Here is a 23,526-nt window from a genome sequence, read left to right as displayed (position 1 = left end):
CCTTTTGTACTTCTACAAGGAATCAAAGGACAAAACCAAAGCACACATAGTTCTTAAATACCACTATATAGGAACTCCTGTCTCAAGTATTTGAAAAATTTACACAAGAACATTCTTCCAATTTTTCTTCTTTTTAAATTACAGGCTCACCTGTGCATTTTACCTATCTTGCCTGCTAGTTTTTTACACATTCAAATAGCTTTGTTTCTCCTTCACAGTACTGTTGAACTATTTTACCTCTGTGTATTTAACATCAAAAAGCACAGTTCACGCTCCACCTAAACACTACATATTTGCTTGATGACAGAAAATGAATTCCAGTTAAAGCTGTGAGGTAGAAAACCACATTCTTCCTAGCTGAGCCAGCAGGCCATGCAAACTCCTCTGTGCTCCCTTTCGCGAGTATTTAGGACCATTAGAGTTTTCACACAGTGTGATGAAGAGTCAGCATTAATTACCAGGCACAGCCCTCATGGGTCTGTCCACTAGCTAGCTTCATTCAAACACTGCTTGAGAACATTAAAAACAAGCAGCTTGGCAGCCCTTCACTCTCCCCTTAGAATACCTAGTAAGAGAGTCAGACAGAAACATATGGAGACCAGTGACGAATGGAGTTCCTCAGTGGTCAGTTCTGGGCCTGGCACTGTCCAACATCTTTGTCAGAGACACAGACAGTGGGATCGAGTGCACCCTTGGCAGGTTTAGTGACAACACTAAGATGTGTGGTGAGGTCGACATGCTGGAGGGAAGGGATGCTATTCAGAAAGAATTTAACAGGCTGGAGAAGTGGGTCTGTGCAAGCCACACGAAGTTCAACAAGGCCAAGTGCAAGGTCCTGCACATGGGTCAGGAAATCCCAAGCACAGCTACAGGCTGGGTGGAGAATGGATTGAGAGCAGCCCTGAGCAGAGGGACTTGGGGACACTGATTGATGAAAAGCTCAACATGAGCTGGCAACACATGATTGCAGCTCAGAAATCCAACCATGTCCTGGGCTGCATCAAGAACAGTGTGACCAGCAGGTCAAGGGGGGAGATTCTGGCCCTCTACACTGCTCTTGTGAGACCCCACCTGGAATATTATATCCAGCTCTGGGGCCCCTAGTACAGGAAAGACATAGAGCTGTTGGAGCCAGTCCAGATGAGGCCATAAAGGTGATCAGGGGGATGGAACACCTCTCCTACAAAGACAGGCTCAGAGAGTTGGGCTTGTTCAGCTTGGGGAAGGCTCTGGGGAGACCTTGTTGCAGCCCTCCAGTACCCAAAGGGAGCCTACAGGAAGGATGAAGAGGGACTGTAGTGATAGGACAAGAGGTAATGGGTCTAAACCAGAAGAGGATAGATTTAGATTAAACATTAGGAAAATCTCTTCCCTGTGAGGGCAATGAGGCCCTGGCACTGGCTGTCAAGAGAAGCTGTGGCTGCCCCCTCCCTGGCAATGGTCAAGCCCAGGTTGGATAGGGCTTTGGGCAGCCTGGTCTTACAGGGGGTGTCCCTGCACATGGCAGGGAGTTGGAACTAGGCGGGCTTTGAGGTCCTTCCAGCCCAAACCACTCTGTGATTCTACAGTTTGATACTTCATACTTGAATGTTCACCTTCATGGGTATGTTTCATGAAAGATTAATGTAGTTCCTTTAGCAGTAATTTTAACAACCATGGTATAGAAAATGTTTTATTTTAAAGCCCACCAACTAGAGAGTCCTTCCCCCAGCTGAAGAGGTTGAAACCTTCATGTCACTCTCTGCAACAAAAAACATGCCCAGTAATCAGAATATTTATGTCTCATGGAGGTGTAAATTAAGTGTTGGAGATTGAGCATTAAAAAGCTATTATTAGAGTAATGTTCTTATCTCACAGGGTAATTCTTCACAAGGAAGCGTAAGTGTATTAATTTCATTTAGTGAAAAGGCAATATACTACTACAAGAGTTACACTACAACTAAAAGTGGAAGCAACACTACATAATCTAACACTAATGCCTACTAGAGTTACCTGCATCAGTAACTCTGTATGACTGGTCCTGGCCCTCAACCTGCATCATGAGAGCCCAGAATATTTAAATGTATCTATGTCTTCATTCTCATCCCTTTACTGTCTCCAACAGCAGTGTGAAGGACTGCAGAATGACCAGACCCTTCTCCTCCAAGCATGAGTCCTCTCTTCCCCTCAAAATATATGGCAGAACTGCCATATTCTATGGTAGACTACAGAGTCTGTGTAAGACCTGGAAAGAGGAAAGATTCCAAAAACAGCTACATGAAAGGATATAGTTTTGTGTATCTGCATAGCTGAGACGGGATCAGAAATGCTGGAAATGATGGACATTTTGCTTCAGCATCACCTTTCAACCAGACCAGATTAGGCATAAGATCACTGCTGTTAAGGCAGAGATGACAAAGTCCTTTAACTCACCTACATTCCTTGTACAATTCCTCAGCCCTAGAGCAGAGGTCTAACAGTTGTTTGATTCCCGATTTTATCTTAACATTGTTTTTCATAACAGTACTGAGAAAGATTTAAAACACAGACAGCCCTTACACATTTCAGCCAAGTATGTGCAACAAGCCAGCAGACATCTAGTTCAGAACTGCAAACTGAAAAAACCCAAAGCATTTAGGTAGGGTAAAACTCTTATCACATTTAGACCTTGCATGCTACAAACCCAAAGTACATAATCACTTCACTAAATATTCATTTTAACTACACAAGTTTAATCTGCCTTCAGAACTGCAAGTCTCCTATCTTTGTTGAACCCAAACATTACACTGTGAACACACCAATATGTTTCACTAATATTTTTTTCCTGAACTAGAATCAGTAGGACCATAAACTGATAAAACAAAAAGCTGCAGGATGTCTGGAACTGATTATAAAAAAAAGGTATTAAAAAAAAAAAAAGTACTGTGATATGATGTTAATATCTCTGCCTTGGATATAAGGTTTTTTGCCACATCAGTTTGTCCATGGCCTGAAACCTGACTTTGAATTATTTCAGTTTGTTATGGGTCTAATTAATCCACATTAGTAGCCTCTTTGTAAGTCCTCTGAGTATCACTGTTCTGGTGCTTCTAGCAAAGCCTTTCCAATCACTTAATTGTGGACTAAGGACAAAAGCACATTTCACAGTTCTCATTTATAAACTATTTCAGGTCTATACTCTCTACTGGTTGGCTTGGATGTTAAGAAGACTCAAAGCAGTCAAAGGGAAAAGTAGGGTTTCAGAAAAAAACTGTAGACACTAGAAAATGAAACCACACTCTCCATCTGAATGCTCCATAGAATCAGGTTCATTTCCAAAAACATGATTCTCTCTCTTTACCTAAGTCCTATTTCCAGTTAAGTCACTCCAACCCTAACCTTACAACTACCTCTCTTCCCCAATTACTGAGCACTTAAACAGCCACTCTTCAAAAGACACTGTCACTCCACTGTCCCAGCACAAGTTCTTAAACCTAGTACCATATCCTGCGCCTACCCCAAGTCAGCCTACAATCCAGAGTTTGAAACTGATGGTGACTTATGTGCTAAGAACACCACCTCAAATGCAGCACCTCTATCCCACAAATCACCAGGCAAAGCAGCATCACAGGGGGTCCAAACTGGAACACAGATAATTGTATCAGCCATAAGCCAGTATCACTGATCAAACAGCCGTGAAGCAGTCTGCATCCTTGCGAGGCCCCAAGAGAGGCTTAGAAGACTACTGCAACAAGAGAGCAAGAGCTGTCTCGCTGCTCTGGTAGTGCTGGAGGCCACTACACAGTTTCAGCAACGGTAAGAAAATTGATAGGAAGACACTGAAAAACCAATTGAGAAGCAAGCTCAATGTTGGAAACCGTAACTCAGCAACTATTGCCTCACTGGAGGCCTCTCTGTATTGTGTAGGCGCTGCCATACTCCCTGCAGCACGATCTATTTTTCATCTCCTGCGGAGAATTAGTGTCACAGCCCGTAGCCAGCAAAGAAGATCACTTCATAAGCAGGAATGAAAGTATACACCACTACATAACAGGAGAACCAAGCCTAGGTGCCCACAGGAGCCCTAGAATTCCACAGCTTTCTCATCTTGATCAGATCTGCTTCCTTCCTTTTCCCAGAGCAATGAAACCACTGGAATTCATAAAAAGCAGAGATGTGCTTAAAACTTTATGTCCTGGGTTTGGCTCAGACAGAGTTAATTTTCTTTCTAGTAGCGGGTATAGTGCTGTGTTTGGGAGTTAGGATGAGAGCAATGTCTGTAACACACTGATGTTTTTAGTTGTTGCCAAGCAGTCAAGGACTTTAAGCTTCTCACACTGCCTTGCTAACAAGAAGGCAGGGGACACAGCCTTCTTGGGAAAAGGGAGCCAAACTGGCCAAACAGGCTATTCCATACCAGAATGTTATCTCAGCATAAAGGGGAGCTAGTGGGAAAGGGGCAGACAGCTCCAGGAGGCATGGTTCATGGATGGTCTGGCTTTGGGACTGGTCCAAGAGTTGTGCAGTTCAGTAAGAAACTGGATTATGTATCACCAGTTTTGTGTATTTTGTTGTCTCACTTGTATCTCCCTCCCTGCACTGTCCCAGGAAACTGTCCTTATTCCAAGCCACAAGGTTACCTTTGTATTGTCATTCTCCTCCCCATCCCATGTGGGAAGGGGAGTGAGCAAGCAGCCACATGGTGCTCAGCTGCCAGCTGGGGCTAAACCATGACACTTTATATTGCTGTGATAAACCATATTTCTGCAACAGAATAGTTTATGAAATTCATTTTCATTGGCACTTCTAGAGTAAAGCACTTGGCCCCATAAGGACACCTAAAACTATCACAGAGGGGTTGAGAGGCTGTATCTGGGCTTGGGTGACCATATAGGAACATGAAGAAAGCAATGCCACATCCAGACATTACAAGTGAGAAGATACAACAGATGAAAGAGAAGGGGATCAACATGTGCATTCAGCAAAATCGTATTGTTTTCAAAACAACCTCACAAAACAGAGATAATATTCTGCCACCAAGCACTTCACACAATTTATCTGCTCTTCACTTCCCCAAAGGAGGTCAAATCCCAGAAGGCACTGTGGTGGCACAACTCTCATACACTGCCTTGAGTCAGTCCTCCTTTACCTTCACAAATACGACAAAGGAAACTTCAGGTAACACCTTTACAAGACATTCCTCCACAGCAAGGACAAAGACCTACTAAGGAAGGATGCCCATGCACATCACTGTCTCCATCCTCAAGTTTTACTTCATCTGCAAAACAATCATCTGCTACTGATCAATTCTCTCCTCAGAAACGCCAGCATGCATGAAGTGGGAGCCAAGACATTCACTGCCGTAGCTTCTTCTCTTCTATCATGGTCCAGAAAATGTATCAGCAGTACAGCCTATCTTATCTCCTGTATGCTGATGGTTCCCAGGAACACTCTCGTGGTGCTGCACTGGGCAGAATGACATAAGGCATCCGAGCTCCCTCAAGGCGCTTCGAGGACAGGGGTTGGGTTCCACACAGGCCTCTAACTAACCCACCCACAAATACCTCCACAGAGCTGGATGTGCTTCAGGCTGGGATTCAAAATAATTCTGCCAATCAACATAATCAGCATACTGTGTGCTCTACTAAATTCAGCAGAAACGGATGGCTGAACAACTGTGCACACATGCACCCAGTCAATCCAAATTTGTTTGACTTGGCAACTCACTAACACAGAGAACAGCTATTACAGTGCGACTGTCCTTGGCCTAAGACATGGTTCAGGCCAAGCTCTACGGAGTTTGAAGGAGGTATCCAACAACTGGGAATCTGGAGAAAGGAAAGAAACTATGACTGAAAAGAACAAACCCAAGGGTTACCTGACATCATCCTGAAGCAATTAGGACAGCGTAAAGACACTGTCTTTATCTATTGTTCATTCTGACTAAGTGCTTCTAAAACCTTAGTGTAAGTTACAAAGGGTTAGTAATCTAGTAAGTATAAACTTCTTGCTTAGAAAGATTAAGTGAAAGCAGCAAAAAATCCGAAATTTATGTATTTAGGATATGTTTTCATCCTGTGACTTGCCAGATACAGGACAACATGACAGAAAATGAGACAATGAATACTTTTTCCCCCCCATCTTCTGAATCTACACAGCAGCCACCATACCCTAGTTACATTTTCTTATGTATCTATGTATTTATTTTCATATATATGTACAGACGCACACCCCACATATACAAACTACTAAGCCTTTTAAGTATTCTAAGCAATTCTCCAAAGACAAAAGGCAGGATTGATGCTCATGTTCTGACACATTTCATTTATAAACTGTAACAACCGCAGCTATTGTTCAGTAAAAAATGCAGAAAGGAAAGATGCTTTCAGTTTCACATGAAAATAACCTTTCATTTGCACATTATTTCTAAATGTACTATTCATACACAAGAAAAACAAAATACAAAATTTTGATGTTGTTAAAGTAGTCTGTTAACCCAGATTTCCAAACTGGATGTTTTACAGTTAAAGAGAGAGGAGGAAATATAGATTCTTTTGATTTAACCTTTTAACAAATGCTTGATAAAGTACATTAACAGCAGCCCTTTTCAACTGTTCCTGTTACCAATTCAAATCTATTTAATATCTGAAAAATACAGAAGCAGGGGCTCATCTAATAAAGATGAAATTACAGTTTTTTGGAATTATGTGAATATGAATGTATAAGAGACACGGGGCGCACAAAGCTTTTTCAAGAATACTAAGTAGCAGGATACAGCACGTCAGCTAATTTGAATAAAGCCAGGGAATTATTCAGCCCACTCCTGTTGGGGGAGAACACGAAACAACTCCACTCAGTTGTCAGCTGTTCTGGACATTCCTCCAACCTCAGTGGAAACCACTTGAGTCAGCGTTGCTACACACTGTGCTGCTTCCGACTGCACGTCCCTGCTCCTTCCCTTGCACCGACACACCTCAGACCCTAAGCAAACCCAGGAGACCAACCAGCAGAAGAACTACCCCGCTCCAAAGAAGAAAGGGCTACCGGCTGCTGTAGCTCAGCAAACCAGCTCTCTGCAGGGTCAGAGCACAAGAGGAGGAGTAAAGACATCCAGCTAAAAGCAATTATGGTACAACCATTTATTGCTTATATTAAACACCAAAAGTGCTCTGGAACTACGACAGCAGGCACTAAAGAAATCTCTTCTCTGAAAAATAACGGTTTCCTTTTAAATTAATATTATTAATAAAAACTGTGGCTCCAGTCAACAACAATCATCTACCATCATGCCTCTCCCAGCACTAACAACAGCATCTCAGGGTCAGATGCAGCGCCCTCCTATTTTTCACTTACACAGTAAATGCAAAAAACATTGTATGTAACTTTTATAATCTGAAGCAAGTCAGAAATCACACACCTGAAACGTGTATTGTTGTATTAAGAAATGAACTGAAGATGTATGCTTCAGCTTACCAAACTTTTGCTTCCTCCTACCCTAATCAGAAGAGAAAAGCTTGACCTCCTGGTTCTCAAACTGATTTCAATGCAATCAGATTTTTTTTTTAATATATAGCCTTCTTCCTAAGCTCTCATATGAATATAACAGTATTAAGGGTAAAGAAAAGTCTTAAACTTCATTAGTCTTAATAGTCTTTCTTACTTAGCCAACCAATCATGAATAATACCCTCTCTTCTAATCCTCTCAAATTATCTTTCCTCAAAAGCTTGTGAAAATGGATTATCCTTGTAGTGCACAGCAGATTATTTCACTTACATTCTATTGTATCAAAAGGTGGTAGGCAAAGAATTTTAACCAATGGGCCTCTGAAGGCACAAAACATCCCTCCAGGCCTGAACTTGAGCTGGAAGGCACTAGCAAAATAACCCCACAGTATCACATGAAAAAGAAACCACCAAAGTAACCAGAGTTTCAGCTATTCAACCCTCCTATGGAGATGAAGCCTTTCTCCTCTTTAAAAAACCCTAGAGCTCAATACAGCTCACAGAGTACATGTCCAACACATTCCCTGCACATGAAACTTAAGGAATTTAGTACCTGAAATTTGCTATGTTTAACTTCTGGTCTTAATTTATGGTAAATTGCAAAATTCTCACTATAATCTGAAGTGACAAAAGATAGAAGTAGGGTGGCAACATTCAGAAGACTAATAGCATCCTTTCTGAAAGGCGGAAAATAATTGAGAGGGACACAGTTTCTCGGAAGTTTTTGGGACATTATGTCATGGTAAAGGTTAAAAGTACAAGGGTTTTTTCCCCTTTTTTAATTCAGGCAACAGATAAAATTTTAACATTTCTTCTGTCAATATGTGGACTAAATACTAGGGAGTTCTGTCTGGACAAAGATGCAATCAGTTTATTCTGTCCAAGTAAAAACAACCTAGGAAAGACTGTATAAAGATATTGTTTTAAGTCCAGTGAAAAAGGCAGAAATTCCTATTATCACCGTGCTAAAGGAAATATATCTCAAAGTTTCCAACAGAAGAAATGACAGAACAAAAGTCCATAGAGTCACTCTAGATGTCTCATAATAAGCAAGAATATCAAAGAAAACTCCTTGCCTTATTTCCATGCATAGACATTTTGTATTTAGCACCTCACACCATATTTGCAGCTGTAAAAGAAACTGTATAAGGTTTGGGTTTTTTTCTTTGCTCAATACCAGAAAGCACTCGGTTACCACAGTTGCTGAAATCTGAAGTCTAAAATTCCACAGGCAACCAAAAAAAGTTAAAGTACTCCAGACTTCTTGAAAACTGGTTGGAAGCCTTTACCATTCCAAAAGAGAAGCTGAGGCGGGATCCGACACCATAGGTACACGTTTCAGATTACTCTTGCACAGGAACTTCACCAAGAAGGGTTTATTTGGGGTTGAGAGTTTTTTTGTTTTGTTTTAGAGAAAAAAAAAAACACTAAAAAAGAACAGAAGCCCTGGTTCATGCCTGACTAAACACAAAACCTCCTAAACACACTCTCAACAGCAGCATCAATACATGGATTGTATTAGCTACAAGCATAAAGCAAGAAATAACACAGGCCAGCACCACTCCTGCCATGACAGCTCTGCTCCCTCCACTACTGGACTATGCTAGTAAAACCAGACCATTTTTAAGTGGGTTTTTAACTGAGTTCACGGGCTTGTCAGCATGACACCATCATACCTCAATTTCTAAAACAACTAAGAACCACCACATCAGACAGACTGTGCACAAAGACACTGAACTTTTCCCACACTGAGGCTGATCCGCCTAATCTCAAATTTCCCATCATCACCTTTTCCCTCACAGCCTTGGAATAGATTCCTGCATCTTTTCCTGTGGTTTTTTTCTCCCCTTGGGTTAGGCTTGTCCCCTTGCCCTCATAAGGGCAACAGGTTATACTTCATATGTAATAAATATCCCAATTTTACTAGTCAGAGTAGCCTCCAGCTTTATCTGCTATATTAAAAAAAACCCAAACCACTGGTAGAGGAAGCACATATTTCCACGTATCTCCTCTGGCAGCAAGGAGTGGGAGAAATAGTTAACATCTTCTGCTAATACAGAGCTATCCTCATTATTCTTGTTGCAGCATACTCTTTCAGATGTTCAGGCAGGCAGAGGAGGGCCTGCTGCAAATTTTGGCTCCTTCACACTTTCAGCTAGGAGCTGAGAAAAGAATTTGCCCTCTACCTTTACAGTGCAAAGCAGACTCCAGGAATCTCTTTAATTGTAATTATTGTGGGAGTGTGGTCAGGAAGATAATAAATCAGATTGCCATATCACAGGTGTACAAAGCAGGAGTAAGTGGGAGGAAAACAGGAGTTAGACTGCTGTAACAGAAAGAAAAAATTCTCAGGGTATGGAAGGGAGGAGGGTAGGGAAGGTGAGATAACAGCCACAAGTTTATTTTCGACCAGAAAGAAAACAAAATATTTGGCTACAAATTCCTTACAATACACCTAGGATGCAAACATACAAAGAAACAATTCCCCAACTAACCCTCAAATCCAGTCCTCCAGAACTGCACTTTTATAATCAAATACTTTGTCTTTGGCAGGCTGCCTTGCTGGATTACACAGGGTGCTTATTTACACTGCAGTTACTTGTTAATGACATAATCAGAACAAACTGAGGAAAGCTTCACATCTAACGAAGCACAGACTCTTCCAGGTTTTCCCTATGAGGATTTCTGTGCCTAACACTGAGCCGGGATTTGAGGGGTCTGTGTTCAATTCCTGGGCCCAGCACAAGGCTCCTGTAAAACCCTAGGTGCATATGCATGCGCACACCAAGCATTCGCCCAAACAAAAGAATTTTCTCAAGTAGAGCTGAACGTTTCACTCAGCTATGAATGCACACAAAGGGCTAGTTGCACTGAACACATTACTTAGTATTATTTCTGAGACTGAGATTAAATTCTTCAAGTTCAAGCGTGTCCATCCTCAGTCCTTCCTTCGTTTACAAGGAAAGGAATTCTAACAGTCCTTTAATCACAGCATGAAATACATTAATTTGTATCTCAGACCCCCCCAAATTGAAAGTATTTGTGTGTGCTAACACAGATTTACAAGGCAAAAGACAAGAAAGTTACCTCAGTTTCACACTTCTAAAAGAAAAAAAAAAAATCTAACTTGAGCTGCCAAATCACTCATTATTTCAATGCAGACTGAGAGAATTTTTAAGAAAGTCAAATACAATGGGGTTAGCCCAACACAAAAGGTGCTGCTTATGTGCAAGCCAGAACCTGGCAGATTCCCAGCCATGAATTTGAGACACTCCACTCTAAAAAATGACTGATTATACTCAGAAACCTACAAATTTTAGCAGGCCACCAGTGGAAACTTGTAGGTAGTGAGCAATGCAAGAAATGCAAGAGAAGAATACGTCAATGACTATTGGCATGAGGGAGAACTATCCTAACAAATCGCCATTCTAACTGTTACCAGGGCACCCCCCTTCACCAGGCTTCGCAGGAAACAAAAGAACTGAAGGAAAGAGGATTCAGCCAGGGATGCCCTCAGCGTTATTCTCCATATGCCAAAACAGTAGAACAGCCAGAAAATTACATTATTTTTATGACACTTTATTTTACCTCATAACTGACTCAAAATTAACCCAATTTGAATAGTGTTGCTTTTCTCAAGCTACTTAAAAAAAAGAAACAAACACCACGCTTGGTAACAACAGTGGAATTTTTTTATAGAAAACTGCTGAAACAGACATCTCACAAAGCACTTAACTCCAACAACCTGTATGTCTATTACGTCACTACATTACTAGTTCATATAGAATATTAAATATTCACATACCAACACCAACTTTTTGTAAAATTCTTTTCTGGTTAAAAATTCAGTATTTCACAACTTAGGGGGCACATAGCTACAAAGTCTCTTTTCAAACCAATTTCTCTTTAAAGATAACATCAGAAAATTGAGGTTCGTACAAAGCACAAAAAAAATACTATTACACAATCTAGACGAAGAAGAATTGACTTCTGGTGACTTAAGACAGTCTAATTAATGGCGACTTTAAACTATTATTCTGCTTAGGTCTCACACAGGCAATTATAGGCCATGAAATAAGCTGCTATGACCTTTTGCAGAATGAAAGTACCAAAGTTGCTTTACACTACAACATATGAAAGAGTTAGCTGGTCATAAAACTCAGGACATTTTAAAAATGAACCATCACATAAAGTTCGCATAGTACATAAAACCCTCAATCAGAACTCGTCCGTGCTGTACGTAGAGTCAGTCAGTCTCTGCCTCTCATATGAATAGATGCAATCTCAGCAACCAGACACAATAAATACAAGATGAAGGGAATGGCAAGCATAGCAGCCGCACACAGAATTAATTCCAGAGGCCAGGAATCACATCACAAAAATTATTTCATTATTTTAACTTGTTAATTATTCATGCAGCAGAGATATGGGAAATGGCAGGAGAAAGCTAATAAAAGAAGCAGCAACTGAGAAACACTAATAGAGAGGATTAGAAAATACAACAGAAGTTATGAAAAACAGTGGATGAGGAACGAGACGGGTTTAGGGAAAGGCTCCACATTCAACACCAGGGCCACCCTAAAGCATTCCTTGCCTCCTCACTGCTCGTTAATCCTGGTCTAGAATCAAGGCATACAGCTTCCTCCTTGCTAACTGGCACAATCATTTGTGGAACTGTGCTATGAATCAGCCAGGGATGAAAAATAACCTGATTTTAAAAAAAAAAAAAAAGTTGACACAACTAAGAGGAAAATGCAGGAGCAGAAATGAGCCGCTGCAAGGAAAAAATAGGTCATGCCAACACTTCCCCAGCAGAAAGGTGCAACTGCGGGATATTAAAGACCAGTGCCTACATTCAGACCATAAGAATACACCTAACCATAAGAACACCTAGCCATAGTTACAACTATGTCTTGTAACTTGCACATGCAAACCGAAACACATCAGGTGACAAACACTGATAAGAGGAGTTACTCAGCAGAAGGTGGCCAAAACACCTTGTTGATGTTGGGTAACCCGTTTTTTCAGAGGAAGAGGGTACCTTTCGCTAAAGAATCCACGAGTGCAGTACACTTCCAGCTGCTCTTGGTGACCCTTTTCCCCACTGCATCCTCTTTATGTCAAATCTAGGACTCTGTATGCGTGATCAGCAGTCTGCTGTTCAGGTGCACCTAACACAGAGTCCCAAAGCATGATGCTGTATTACTTAAATGCACCAAACAGGGATGCAATAAAGAGGGATCATGAACTAGGTTATCAAATGCCAGGTAGACAGTGGTACCTGCTACAGTAATACCCGGTACTACAGGCAGAGACTTGGGACCTACGTTTCCAAGATTCAAATGGAGTTTTCCATTAGCTGATCCATTCCCATTTTCATCCTAAAAGAAATCCTCACCATCACCACATCATGCAAACATTTAAGGACAGAAAAGCTAAACCTAAATCTCTAAATTCTATTCAGACTCTGCCACTAGGTACCACCACCAATGCCTTTTTTGGAGCCACTGGAAGAAACAGTTACAAGGTAGAAAAATAGAAGTTAGCCAAAAATAGCAAGTTAGGCCAAAGTTCTCTTATTAATTTGTGATAAGTTTATGTCAATTCAACTTTTGGGGGGGACATGAGGGGAGGAGGAGAGTGCAATGCAGGACAGAATCTGAAAGTTCTCACAGCTATGTTTATAAGGTAGTTTTCATTATAAACCCTTACTAATTAAAAAAAAAATCAGACTAAAAATTTTCAGATTAAACAAGGATAGTTTGAGAAACTTTTTACTACTATTCAATACAAGTTATAAAACTGATGAAGCAAAGAATCCAAAATGGTCCTCTGAAAGCTCAGCTGTAATTTAAAAACCATTATTTTGTAACATTTGGAATGAACACCCTAAACACATGATGCAAGGTACTACTTAACATCCACTCGATCTCTCAGTAAGACTAAATTCAATCTCATCAGTGTGAAATGCCCTAGTCATTTCAACAGTTACCCATTCAAGTGCCCTTAAAACCAGCTTTTAACACTAGCATTTAAAAGTATTTCATGCTTAGAGACAATTGTTAACTCTGACAATTCTATAAACCCATACAATAGCATCTTTTCACTTGACTGGACCTGAACAATAAATATCACAAATAACCTCCAGGTAACAGATGTCAAATTTACTTTTTGTTGTTGTTGTTGCTGTTAATACTTTGAATTTAAAGAAAATTAGACCACCTTCAAATAATTCACACACAAAAGAAAAAAGATTATTCCTTCTCTCTTAGCAATTATCCACTTTACTTGGGATAGCAACAGATGTACATCACCACAAGGAAGACCAAAATTCAGTATTAGGAAAGAATGCTCATGACAAGAGCAGTTAAGCACTATTAACAACAGTTGACCAGTGAGATTGTGTAATTTCTACTATCTGAGGCTTTTAGGAGTTCCAAAAGCCTACCAGTACCATCTTTTCCTTTGAATCAGTTCCGGCACACTTTGGGAAGCCCATTTTATTCAAAGAGATGGCAGGCAGCTAACCAGTCTCCCGCCTGTATTCGCTTTCTGCTTGCTGTTTTAGTCAACTGAATCAGCAAGCACCTGACAAGCATCAGAGATGACATAAGGGGAGTAGTAATAATACATGCCCAATGTCAGGACTTTAACCTTCAGCAATAATGAGTTATGACAGCTCACTGCATCTCGTAAGACTGTATCTTAAAAAACAGATTAAGCAAACAGATTAGACAAACATCTACTAATAATACTGCAAGTACAATTTATCCTTCCTGGGGCTGAGAGAAGTAGACCAGAATTCCTGAGGTCATTTCCAGCACCGCTTTATCTGAGCTTTTAAAAAGCAACACACAGCCCATTTTGAACCCATTTAGTGACAATTTTACTAAATATTATACTGAAATTTCACCTGATAATATATATTATATAATCTATGGAGAGATATTTGCCTGCTTAACATTTTCACAATTAAATGCTACATCTAACATAGCATGTGTTTGTCTCACCTGTGTTTCCCATATAAAAATACCTCTTTGCTGAAAGGGTAAGCCTAAACTGTCTTATGCCTGAATAATTTCACTTTTCACGTATAAGCAGGAATTCAATTTTCAAGACCTTAGATTTTTTTTTTAGCCAAATGTTTATCAATTATAAAACACCACCTAGACACACCAGCTTCTTGAGTTTACTAATACACCTCTCCAGTTTTACACCTCCTGCTCAAAGCTAGCCCAAATAGGAGACTGAAAGGGACAGACAGGTAAGGGTTCAAACGTCTCTGAACAGCAAAGGCACCTGACTACTAGAAGTGTTCCTGGAGACTTGCAAGGTGATGTACAGTTCAGAAGTCACACAGAATTGTGTCACTGGTGATGCTTCTTAGGTCATCATAGGACTGTCATCCTATGATCTGTAGGAGACATCAAAGAAATAATTTTTTTTTAAAAAAAAAATGGTAAAGACAGCAAAACATAGCTGTGCTCTTATCGGTATTACCAAAGACTCCCTTACTAAAATATCCTAATTCCCTTTTATTAATGCATAAGCTTATTTCTCTGTTTTACTCAAAGGAAATTCTGCTTGGTCAAGCACACACACAGTTTTTCACTTATAAAAAAAGTTATTCAAGCACCTCTCCCTGTGACTCACTCTAATATACCTGCAGCATATTGGTCAGAAAACAAGGAATCCATTGAGAAGCTTGAACGTTGGGAAAAAAAACACCTTAATGTCAACACCACATTTAATTTGATAATCTTGTATATACTTAATGTGTCACCTGCTCTAGAAACCACAGAGAGAAGGAATAAATAGAATATATCACCTTGACCATTTTCCTTATTCCTTTTCCCAGAAGACCACAAACACTTCAAACAAGAGAGACTCTCCTCTCATTTGCGCAGGGCAAAATACACTAAATTAGGTTTGACTTTCAAGAAGACTTACACCACCAAGTACAACCCAGATCAAGCGGTACAAACAGACAACAACCTAACCCAGCTGCTACATGGAAAACGGATTTGTCATAAAACCAAAGTTTTTGTCAATTACTGCATTCACACATGGGGAAGGGAGGGTCATCAGCATATGTTCATCTTCATTTGCTCACAGATAATTATTTCCATATGCATTCAAATCCCTAGTCATTAGCACACTATTTTCCCAAACATACACACATCTAATGTCCACACACACATACACACGCAGAGCTTCACTGCAACCAGACCAGGGACAAAACCCAGAGAGACACGTAGCTCTGTATTTTCCATACACGCATACATGAAGTGAAGCAAGTGATGAAAAAGCAGAGTAACTTAGTAAGACGCCCCAAAAAATGTAAAAAACCAAAAAAATTACCATTACGTGTGTAAAGAGCAAAGACAACATCTTCTATAAGGACAACGTACTTTGAAGGACCAAAGTAGACCTTTCAATCTAGATATTATAGGAAATCCCTATAAACCAAAACCAGCAGATTTCCCACCAGAACATATGCTTTCCACGGTAATTCCAAATTTTCTCCAGAGATTCCTGATAAAAAAGAAATTTATCACTGTCTGCTGGGAATCCAGACTAACGAATGTTCAGAAATCTAGGGCCATGTTCACAAGAAAAACCTCCCTTTTGTCCTGACGGTTATAATGACCCTTTTTGCTGCATTTCCAACATGATCAGATGAAACAAGATACAGCATAGTTCATCTCGTGACTGATGTAATGTGGGCAGGGAACAATACCGTGGAAATGAAAAAGCCAAGGATCTTTGTCTCTTTCTAGACGGATTGCCAAGTCTGAACAGTTGAAGGGAGAAATAGCTTAGCATCCCAAATAAAACACTGCGGTGCACGTTCATTATTTCAGTAAAGTCACTGCAGCTTTTGGCAACCCCACGGGAAACTTAGACCCTTCAAAGAAAGCCCAGCATAAAAAGCTAAGGACAACGCTAGCTTAAGAAATTACAGAGAATCGAGTAATTCGCTGGCTCTGGAAACAGCGACCAAGGAGCTTTGCGCTCGAATTACAATCAACGCTAAAAAGATAACCGCGACAATAACTGGCCATAAACCTATAAAAATGTTCTCGTTACTGCCACCGGTATTTGGTAGCAGGCGGGGAAGGCGAGACCGGCGGCTCGGCCGGGCGGGCAGGCCGCTCGCCCCTGCCGCCGCAGGTCTCCGGGCGCCCGCGGGGGCAGCTCCGCCGCCAGCCCACCCCTCCCACTCCCCCCACCGCCCGCCCCGCCGCCCCACCAGCTCCCTACTGACCCCAAAAGCTGGCCCTGACGCCCGGCAGCGACTGGCCGGGAACCGGCGGGACGCCGAACCGGCGTCGACCCCGCCGCCGCGGAGAGCCGGCGGGCCCGGTGGCGGTGCCTACCTGCGAGAGCTGCCGGGGGTTGGGGCAGCCGAAGAGCGCGGAGCTGGAGCTGAAGCTGATGGCCCCTCTGCGGGTGAGGACGTGCTGCGGCACCGGCCTGTCCAGCGGCAGCACCGGCAGCTGGTAACATACTTCCATTGAAGAAGCCTCCGTGCGCCGACCCGCCGCAGGGCAGCGGCCTCGCCCGCCGCCGCACCTGCCCGCGCAGGGCTCGCCGCAGCGGGGCGGCGGGGGGAAGCTGGCGCCAAAACCCCGCGGGGGCCCGGCGCCTCCTCACCGCCCCCGCACCCCCCGGGGGGTCGGGCCGGGCCGCGCCGGGCCCCGGGCCTTTGTCCGCCGCCGCCAAAGCCTGGCGGGAACCGCCGCCGGCAGCGAAGGGGAGGCGGCGAAGCGGGACGCCTCTGTCAGCGCCTGAGGCGGCGAGTCCCGGCCCGGATCCGCCGCCTCTCCCTCGGCCTCGCTGTCGCCGACGGGAGCCGCTGTCACCCCCGCTGCCCGGCGCCGCGCATGGAGGCGAGGCTGGCCTGGGGGGGCCGCTTTGGGTGAGACACACGCCGCGCTCACCCCTATTGTCCGGCACGGCCGGGAGGAGAAGGAGGTGCCGCCGCCGCACGGCCCCGCTCCGCCAGGGGGAAGGGGCCGGGCCCTCGGAGCGGGGGCCGGGGCGGAGGGAGAAGGGGGGAGGAGGGGAGGGGGGGAAGGAGGAGGAGGAGGAGGAGGAGAAGGAGGGGTAGGAGGAGAAGTAGGAGGAGGAGGAGGGAAGAAGCCTTCGCCCCGCCCGCCCCGCTCAGAACAGCCCCGAGCGCACTGGCTCAGGAGGAGGCACAAGCCCGACGGACTGTGCGTGGGTCGCGCGACTGGCGACACGCAGAGCGTCATCACGTAACTACCCACTCTCCCCTTCCTCCCGCCCGTGCGCAGCAGGGTGGCTCGGCGCCGCCAGCGGGCCCCGCGCGCCGCAGCGGGCGCATGCGCCCTCCTTTTCGCGCCTTCGGTGACGGCCGCGGCCGGCGGCGAGGATGGGGCTGAGGCCGGCGGGGGAGGGCCGGGGGGCGGGGGGGATGCGGCGCGGCCGGCAGTGCTGTTCGGGCAGGGGCGGAGGGCTGCACCACCCTTCCCTTCCCTCCTTTCCCTTCCTCCGGTACCCCGAGCACGTGCTGTGCCCGGCGGAGCTCGGGCGAGGCCTGAGGGGGCCGGACTCTGGGGGTGGGGCGGGGGCGAGGGTCGGAGGGCCCAGGCAGGGATGGTGGCGGCGGCGGTAGGGGCGTTGTCTCGGTGCCCGCGCTCTCTGCCAGCCCTCCGGCCCCCTCGGCTATACCCTGAGGGCTGGGGGAAGCCTCGCTGACGGGGCTGCGGTTTCCCCTGGGTTGGATCCGGCGTTTCGCGGCGGCTTCCAGAGGAAACCGGGCAGCGATAGGTACGGCCGGGCCTGGAACGCCCAGCTTGAGTGGCTGCTTGGAGATCAAACAGGGAAAAGACGGTTTTGCTTAAAATTCATTATCTGTCAAAAGCAATGCACGGAGGAGTTTTGTATTTGCATTTGAATTCTTGCTGCTCATTTTTTTTAGAGTGTGGAGGCGTGGGGGGGTTGGTTTTGGGTTTTTTTTCAAGATGAAGAGGTAAAACCATGAGATTTTCGTTAAGGTAAACGATGAAATTCCTGGCAAACCACCCAATTCCGGGAATTGGACTTTAAGGAAGAAATGGAATAATTCATGAGGTGATCCGGCCTATGGCTATGTGCATCACATTAGCTGGGACAGTTAGAACTACACTTCGGTTCCTTTTTCAGGACTAAGGCTCTCTTTGTCTCTCCCTGCAGCTGCTTTTTTCCAGCCTTTCATCTCTTTTATTTCTCCATCATAAAAAAAAAAAACACCCTAAATATAGTATGATAGGTAAGGGAACGTTTCTGTTCTTTGAATAATATATGAAGTGCCTGTACCACTTAAAATTTTGTAAAATGATTCATATGATTTAATTTTGCATAATACATTGTTCTTCTAAGTGCTTGCTTACTGGCAGAAAGGTTTAGATTTCACATGATAACGGTTATTTATAGGCAATGACATGGCTTTGGAGGAACCCATTTGGGTAGAATAAGTGGTTTGTATGGAGGATTTTCATCTGTTTGAACGAACTCTAGGAACAAGAAGTTTTATAGATATGAACTGATGCCCATTTTCTTTTGCAGAACTGCAATCCCATGTTGTCTGATGGACAGCCATAAGGACATATGGACATGTAAGAGGACACTGGATCAAATCTGTCATCTCAAAAACCTTCTTCAGCTGTTTTTCTCCTGTTTTGTAAAATAAAAATGTCATGCATTCACAGTATGATTTTTGTAACACATGCATGCAGTAATTCAAAATATATAAGCACATAATTATTCACAGTAAAATAACATAGCCTGTATTTTTCTCCACTAATTAAGGTATGTCAGGTTTTCTTCCACATTCTTTGACCGTTCACTCATACTTGGTCTGCTCACATTAAATCAGAGGAGCATTTAAGTTACTGATAGAACTCCACCAGCTTCACTGGAGTCGGGATTTCCCTTCCTCATTCATTTTTCAAAATTACTTTTGGTTCTTTCCTACTAATAAATCAGTTCTGTGTACTCAGGTAGGATGGATTTTTACTAGTCAGTCTAAAATTCAATTTATGAACAATGCATCATGGGGGTTTTTTGGGGGGAAGCATTTTCTTTCACTGAATATACATAGTGTATGTTTCAAGGTCAAACCATAAATAAAAATTATTGATAATGTGTTTAACAGTTCCTTTCAGCTCTACATACTTCTCATCTGACTAGTTGTAACTAGTTCTTTAAGGTCATGTTAGTGCTCAGTCTGAGCCAGTGTATCCTTAAATAACATAATCAGCATTTTCTTTTCCCTTGCTAATAATCAAATTATCTTTGATCTCTAATTGATGTTACATAAACACCTTTAAGGAATCTGAAATACATTCTCAAGAAGAAAGCGTAGATTTTTCCAGGCAGCAACTAATTCCAGAAGCGTTGCAAATTTAGGACACAAATGACTATTTTTAATAAATACATTTTAAATAACTATGCAAGTTATTAGTTATTAGCCAGTTACAAGGAAAAATCCCACCTGAGGATGATATAAAAAGCCTAAGAATTATGCCATAAGTCCTGTGTTTTCAGCCTAAATACATTTGTTGCAAAACCGATCCATGATACCCTGCCTATTCTGTCTGCTGCCTAATCCTGCTGCAAATTAAGAGCTTGTAGCAGAGGAAAGGTGTGGGGTTTTTTGGGTTTGCTTTGTTGTGTTTTATTTTGTTGTTGGGTTTTTTTTGTTACCAGGGTGTAGTAAAACCAAAGTGCTCATTCACAGTTTTGTTTGTATTGTTTTCCTTGTGAACCAGAGTTATTTGAGCCCCACAGTGCTTTGCTTCGTACAGCATGATGAGGTGCTACAGCCCTGTGTGTTGTGGCTTCTCTAACGGCAGATACAGCCTTCAACAGAGACTGCACATCAGAATTCATGCAAATTTAGGGAGTGCTAAGAAAGATTTAATGATTCTTTACACATTTACAGTTAATGTCTCTTGGACATAGTTAACACTTTGAGGGTGGTGGTAAGGAAAAAGATGAGTGGATTTATCTCAAAGATGGGCACTTATGAAATCAGAGAGATCACAGAATCACGGACTGGTTTGGGCTAGAAGGGACCTCAAAGCCCATCTAGTTCCATCCCCCTGCCATGGGCAGGGACACCCCCCACTAGACCAGGCTGCCCAAAGCCCCATCCAACCTGGGTTTGAACACTGCCAGGGAGGGGACAGCCACAGCTTCTCTGGGCAGCCTGTGCCAGGGCCTCATCACCCTCACAGTGAGAAATTTTTCCTTATAACTGAACTAAATCTATCCTCTTCTGGTTTAAACCAATTACCCCTTGTCCTATTGCTCTTGTTCACCCCCTGATAAAAAAAGCCCTGGAGGCCCCCTTTGGGTACTGAAGTGCTGCAGTAAGGTCTCCCTGGAGCCTTCTCCAGGCTGAACAAGCCCAACTCTCTCATCCTGTCTTCACTGGAGAGGTTCCAGCTCTCTGATCGTCTCCATGTCCCTCCTCTGGACTTGCTCCAACAGCTCTGTGTCTTTCCTGTAGTGGGGACCCCAGAGCTGGACACAGTACTCCAGGTGGGGTCTCACAAGAGGAGAGGGGCAGAATACCCCCCCTCAACCTGCTGGCCACACTGTTCTTGATACAGCCAAGGACACAGCTGGCCTAAGCTGCAAGCACACATCGATCAGCACCCCCAAACTCAGGGCTGCTCTCAATCCACGCTCCACCCAGCCTGTAGCTGTGCTTGGGATTGCCCTGACCCAAGTGGCCTTGTTGAACTTCATACAGATAGCACAGGCCCACCTCTCCAGCCTGTGGAGGCCTCTCTGGGTGGTATCCCTTCCCTCCAGCACATCGACAGCACCACACAGCTTGCTGTCATCAGCAAACTTGCTGAGGGTGCAGTGACAGAAGATCACAAAATGGGAATTAGTTTAGTTTCCTGGTTCCTGTGAAAAGAGGATGAAATCACACAGGTACACCAGCAGCATTCTGCTGAGCTAACTGCACAGCCCGGCGTGCCGCTCTGGGGTGCAGCCAGCTAACACTGGGAGAACCGAGCAGTCTGAACAGAAAAGGAAGCTTTTCTCACATTCTTGCACAAAAACAGAAGTTAAGGATCATCAAAGGCATAACGTGCTTGTGCTTCAAAAAACCCCTAGGAACAGAGAAAATATTTTACAGGTATGTGAGCAAGACAAGCACAAGAAGAGTTTTCAGCTTCTTACCTGAAGAAATTACATGGTATAGAAGTCAGGGTTATTTCTATAAGCAGCAAAATGTCTTTTCATTTGTTATGTCCTCAGTAACCCTGTTCTGATGCATCATTTTTGGCATGTGACATTCCTCTGGCACATACCCAGATACATCCTTTTTCTCTACCCAGAGTTACTGTCTGAGCGAATGCTATGTATTTCCATAGGACCTCCAGACATCTGGCAGCCCACTTGAAGTGTATTGCCCGTCCCCATCTGGTGTGTCCCTTCCCTCTGCCTGGCCCTGGGGTCTGCGTCAGGCTTGCTTGAATTTTTGTGGCAATATGACATTCTTGTCTCCTGTTTGGTTTGTCATCCCCTGCATCCCCCAAGACTGATTTCTGCAGAGCTTGTAGCCATCCCCTCAGTGTAATAGTCCTTCCTGAGTGGGATAACTTGCACTTTACCTGAGTGCATTGTAATTTCACCTACCCTGTGGCCCGGGTTCATCTTTCCTAACTTTAGGGGCTTAACCTAGAGAGTAGTTGCCTAAGGCTCATTTCGTAGTCAATAATTAAGGGAAAGACAGCAGGCCATTCAAGTCATTGCTTGAAGTTGCCTCTCTCTTCACTGAAAAGAAGGAACACAGCAAAGTAGCCTTTCTCCTAATTTAGATGCTTCGATTTGTGTCCCTGAAGTCGATCAGATAAAGTGGGATAGGCGATGTTGTTCAGGAGAGTGTCAGGGTAGACCAGGCAGAAGGGCAGTGTCAGCAGCGACGGGCTGTGACACGTGTTCCGTGTACCCATTAGCTACAGGTTTTGTCTCCTCTGGAGAGGCAGATTAAGTCGGTTTGTCTTGCTTGACTGTTTGCTTTTGCTTCAATTTCTGGTATTTCAAATATTATATTGAAAGCTATTTAGAATATTTTCAGTATCTGTAATAACTCCAGTTTCACTGCACTGAAACTGGCTAATGGACACATACCGATTCTGTGCCAAAACCAGCAAGCTGGAGCAGGAAGTTGAAAAGTCTCATCCCGGAGGATTTCAGTTTTTCTTTGCTTCCAGCCCTAAGAATCCCCCTCTGTCCTTAATTTAAGGCTGGAGTTTTACTGACAAGTTACTGCCTCCAGAAACTGGGACTGGCTGTGGAAACAGGCTAATGAAAGTCAGTTCTGAACCCAGCTGCAGACTGGCCAGTTTCATATCAGTTCAGAGACAGCTTTTGGTAGCTCTGCTGAAGATACTGCTGGGAGCAACAGTGTGAAAAGGTGATTCTTTCCACACCTTTATTCTTTCTTAAATGCATTTCTAGAAATCTTGCTGGGGTGCACACAGCTTAGATGGCCTGGGCCATGGAAGTTATGGTTTTCTTGGTGATTACTGTTGTCTGGACAAAAATCCTCCTACCACTATAGCGTGAAAATGACTAAGGGCGTTGGTGTCAGCAGAAGCTTCTCTTTGTGTCATTTTTGCATGCATAATAACAGTTGATGTGCAGAATATTTTTAATATCCGAGTGGGAGGACATGAGAACCCCAGGTGCAGTTTCAGAGGTGCAGCTCACAAGTTTGACGGTGCTGTTAGAAGCTGAAAATTCACAGCTTTTTGTGTTGGTGATGGAAGTGGGATTGGACCCCTCGGAACAGACGTAACGAATGCATTGCACGTTCACCAGCTGAATCATTTCTCAACGTACCATTCAGCATGCAGCCCCTGTTAGCCTCCTTTGTAAGCTGCAGAGCAACAATCACCCCTTCTGTCTTTAGAAAAATGTAGGGGTTTATTTGGATCTGGTTTTGTTGCTTTTTTTTTGGTAAATGTTTTATAAGTTGCTCCAATGCCATGTTAAAATTGCACGTCCTTTCTGGATTCCATTATGTGAAAG

The 23,526-nt window shown here is 43.6% G+C and overlaps 1 protein-coding gene across 1 annotated transcript in view; it reads right to left on the bottom strand.

Annotated features, from left to right (window-relative positions):
- The window catches only part of PDE7A (phosphodiesterase 7A), a gene marked incomplete at its 5' end in the record, with an annotated part of 74,986 nt that extends 58,007 nt beyond the window's left edge, over positions 1–16,979 (bottom strand). Inside the window, one exon of the mRNA XM_084260074.1 lies at positions 16,842–16,979. Within this exon, the coding sequence (XP_084116200.1) occupies positions 16,842–16,979 (138 nt within the window). The remainder of the gene's footprint in view (positions 1–16,841) is intronic.
- Between the last annotated feature and the right edge of the window lie 6,547 nt (positions 16,980–23,526).

Source organism: Gallinula chloropus (genome assembly GCF_964237585.1).
Source record: "Gallinula chloropus genome assembly, chromosome: 2".
NCBI lineage: Eukaryota > Metazoa > Chordata > Aves > Gruiformes > Rallidae > Gallinula > Gallinula chloropus.
The sequence above is the reverse complement of the archived record's forward strand: the minus strand, read 5'-3'. Positions and strand labels throughout refer to the sequence as shown.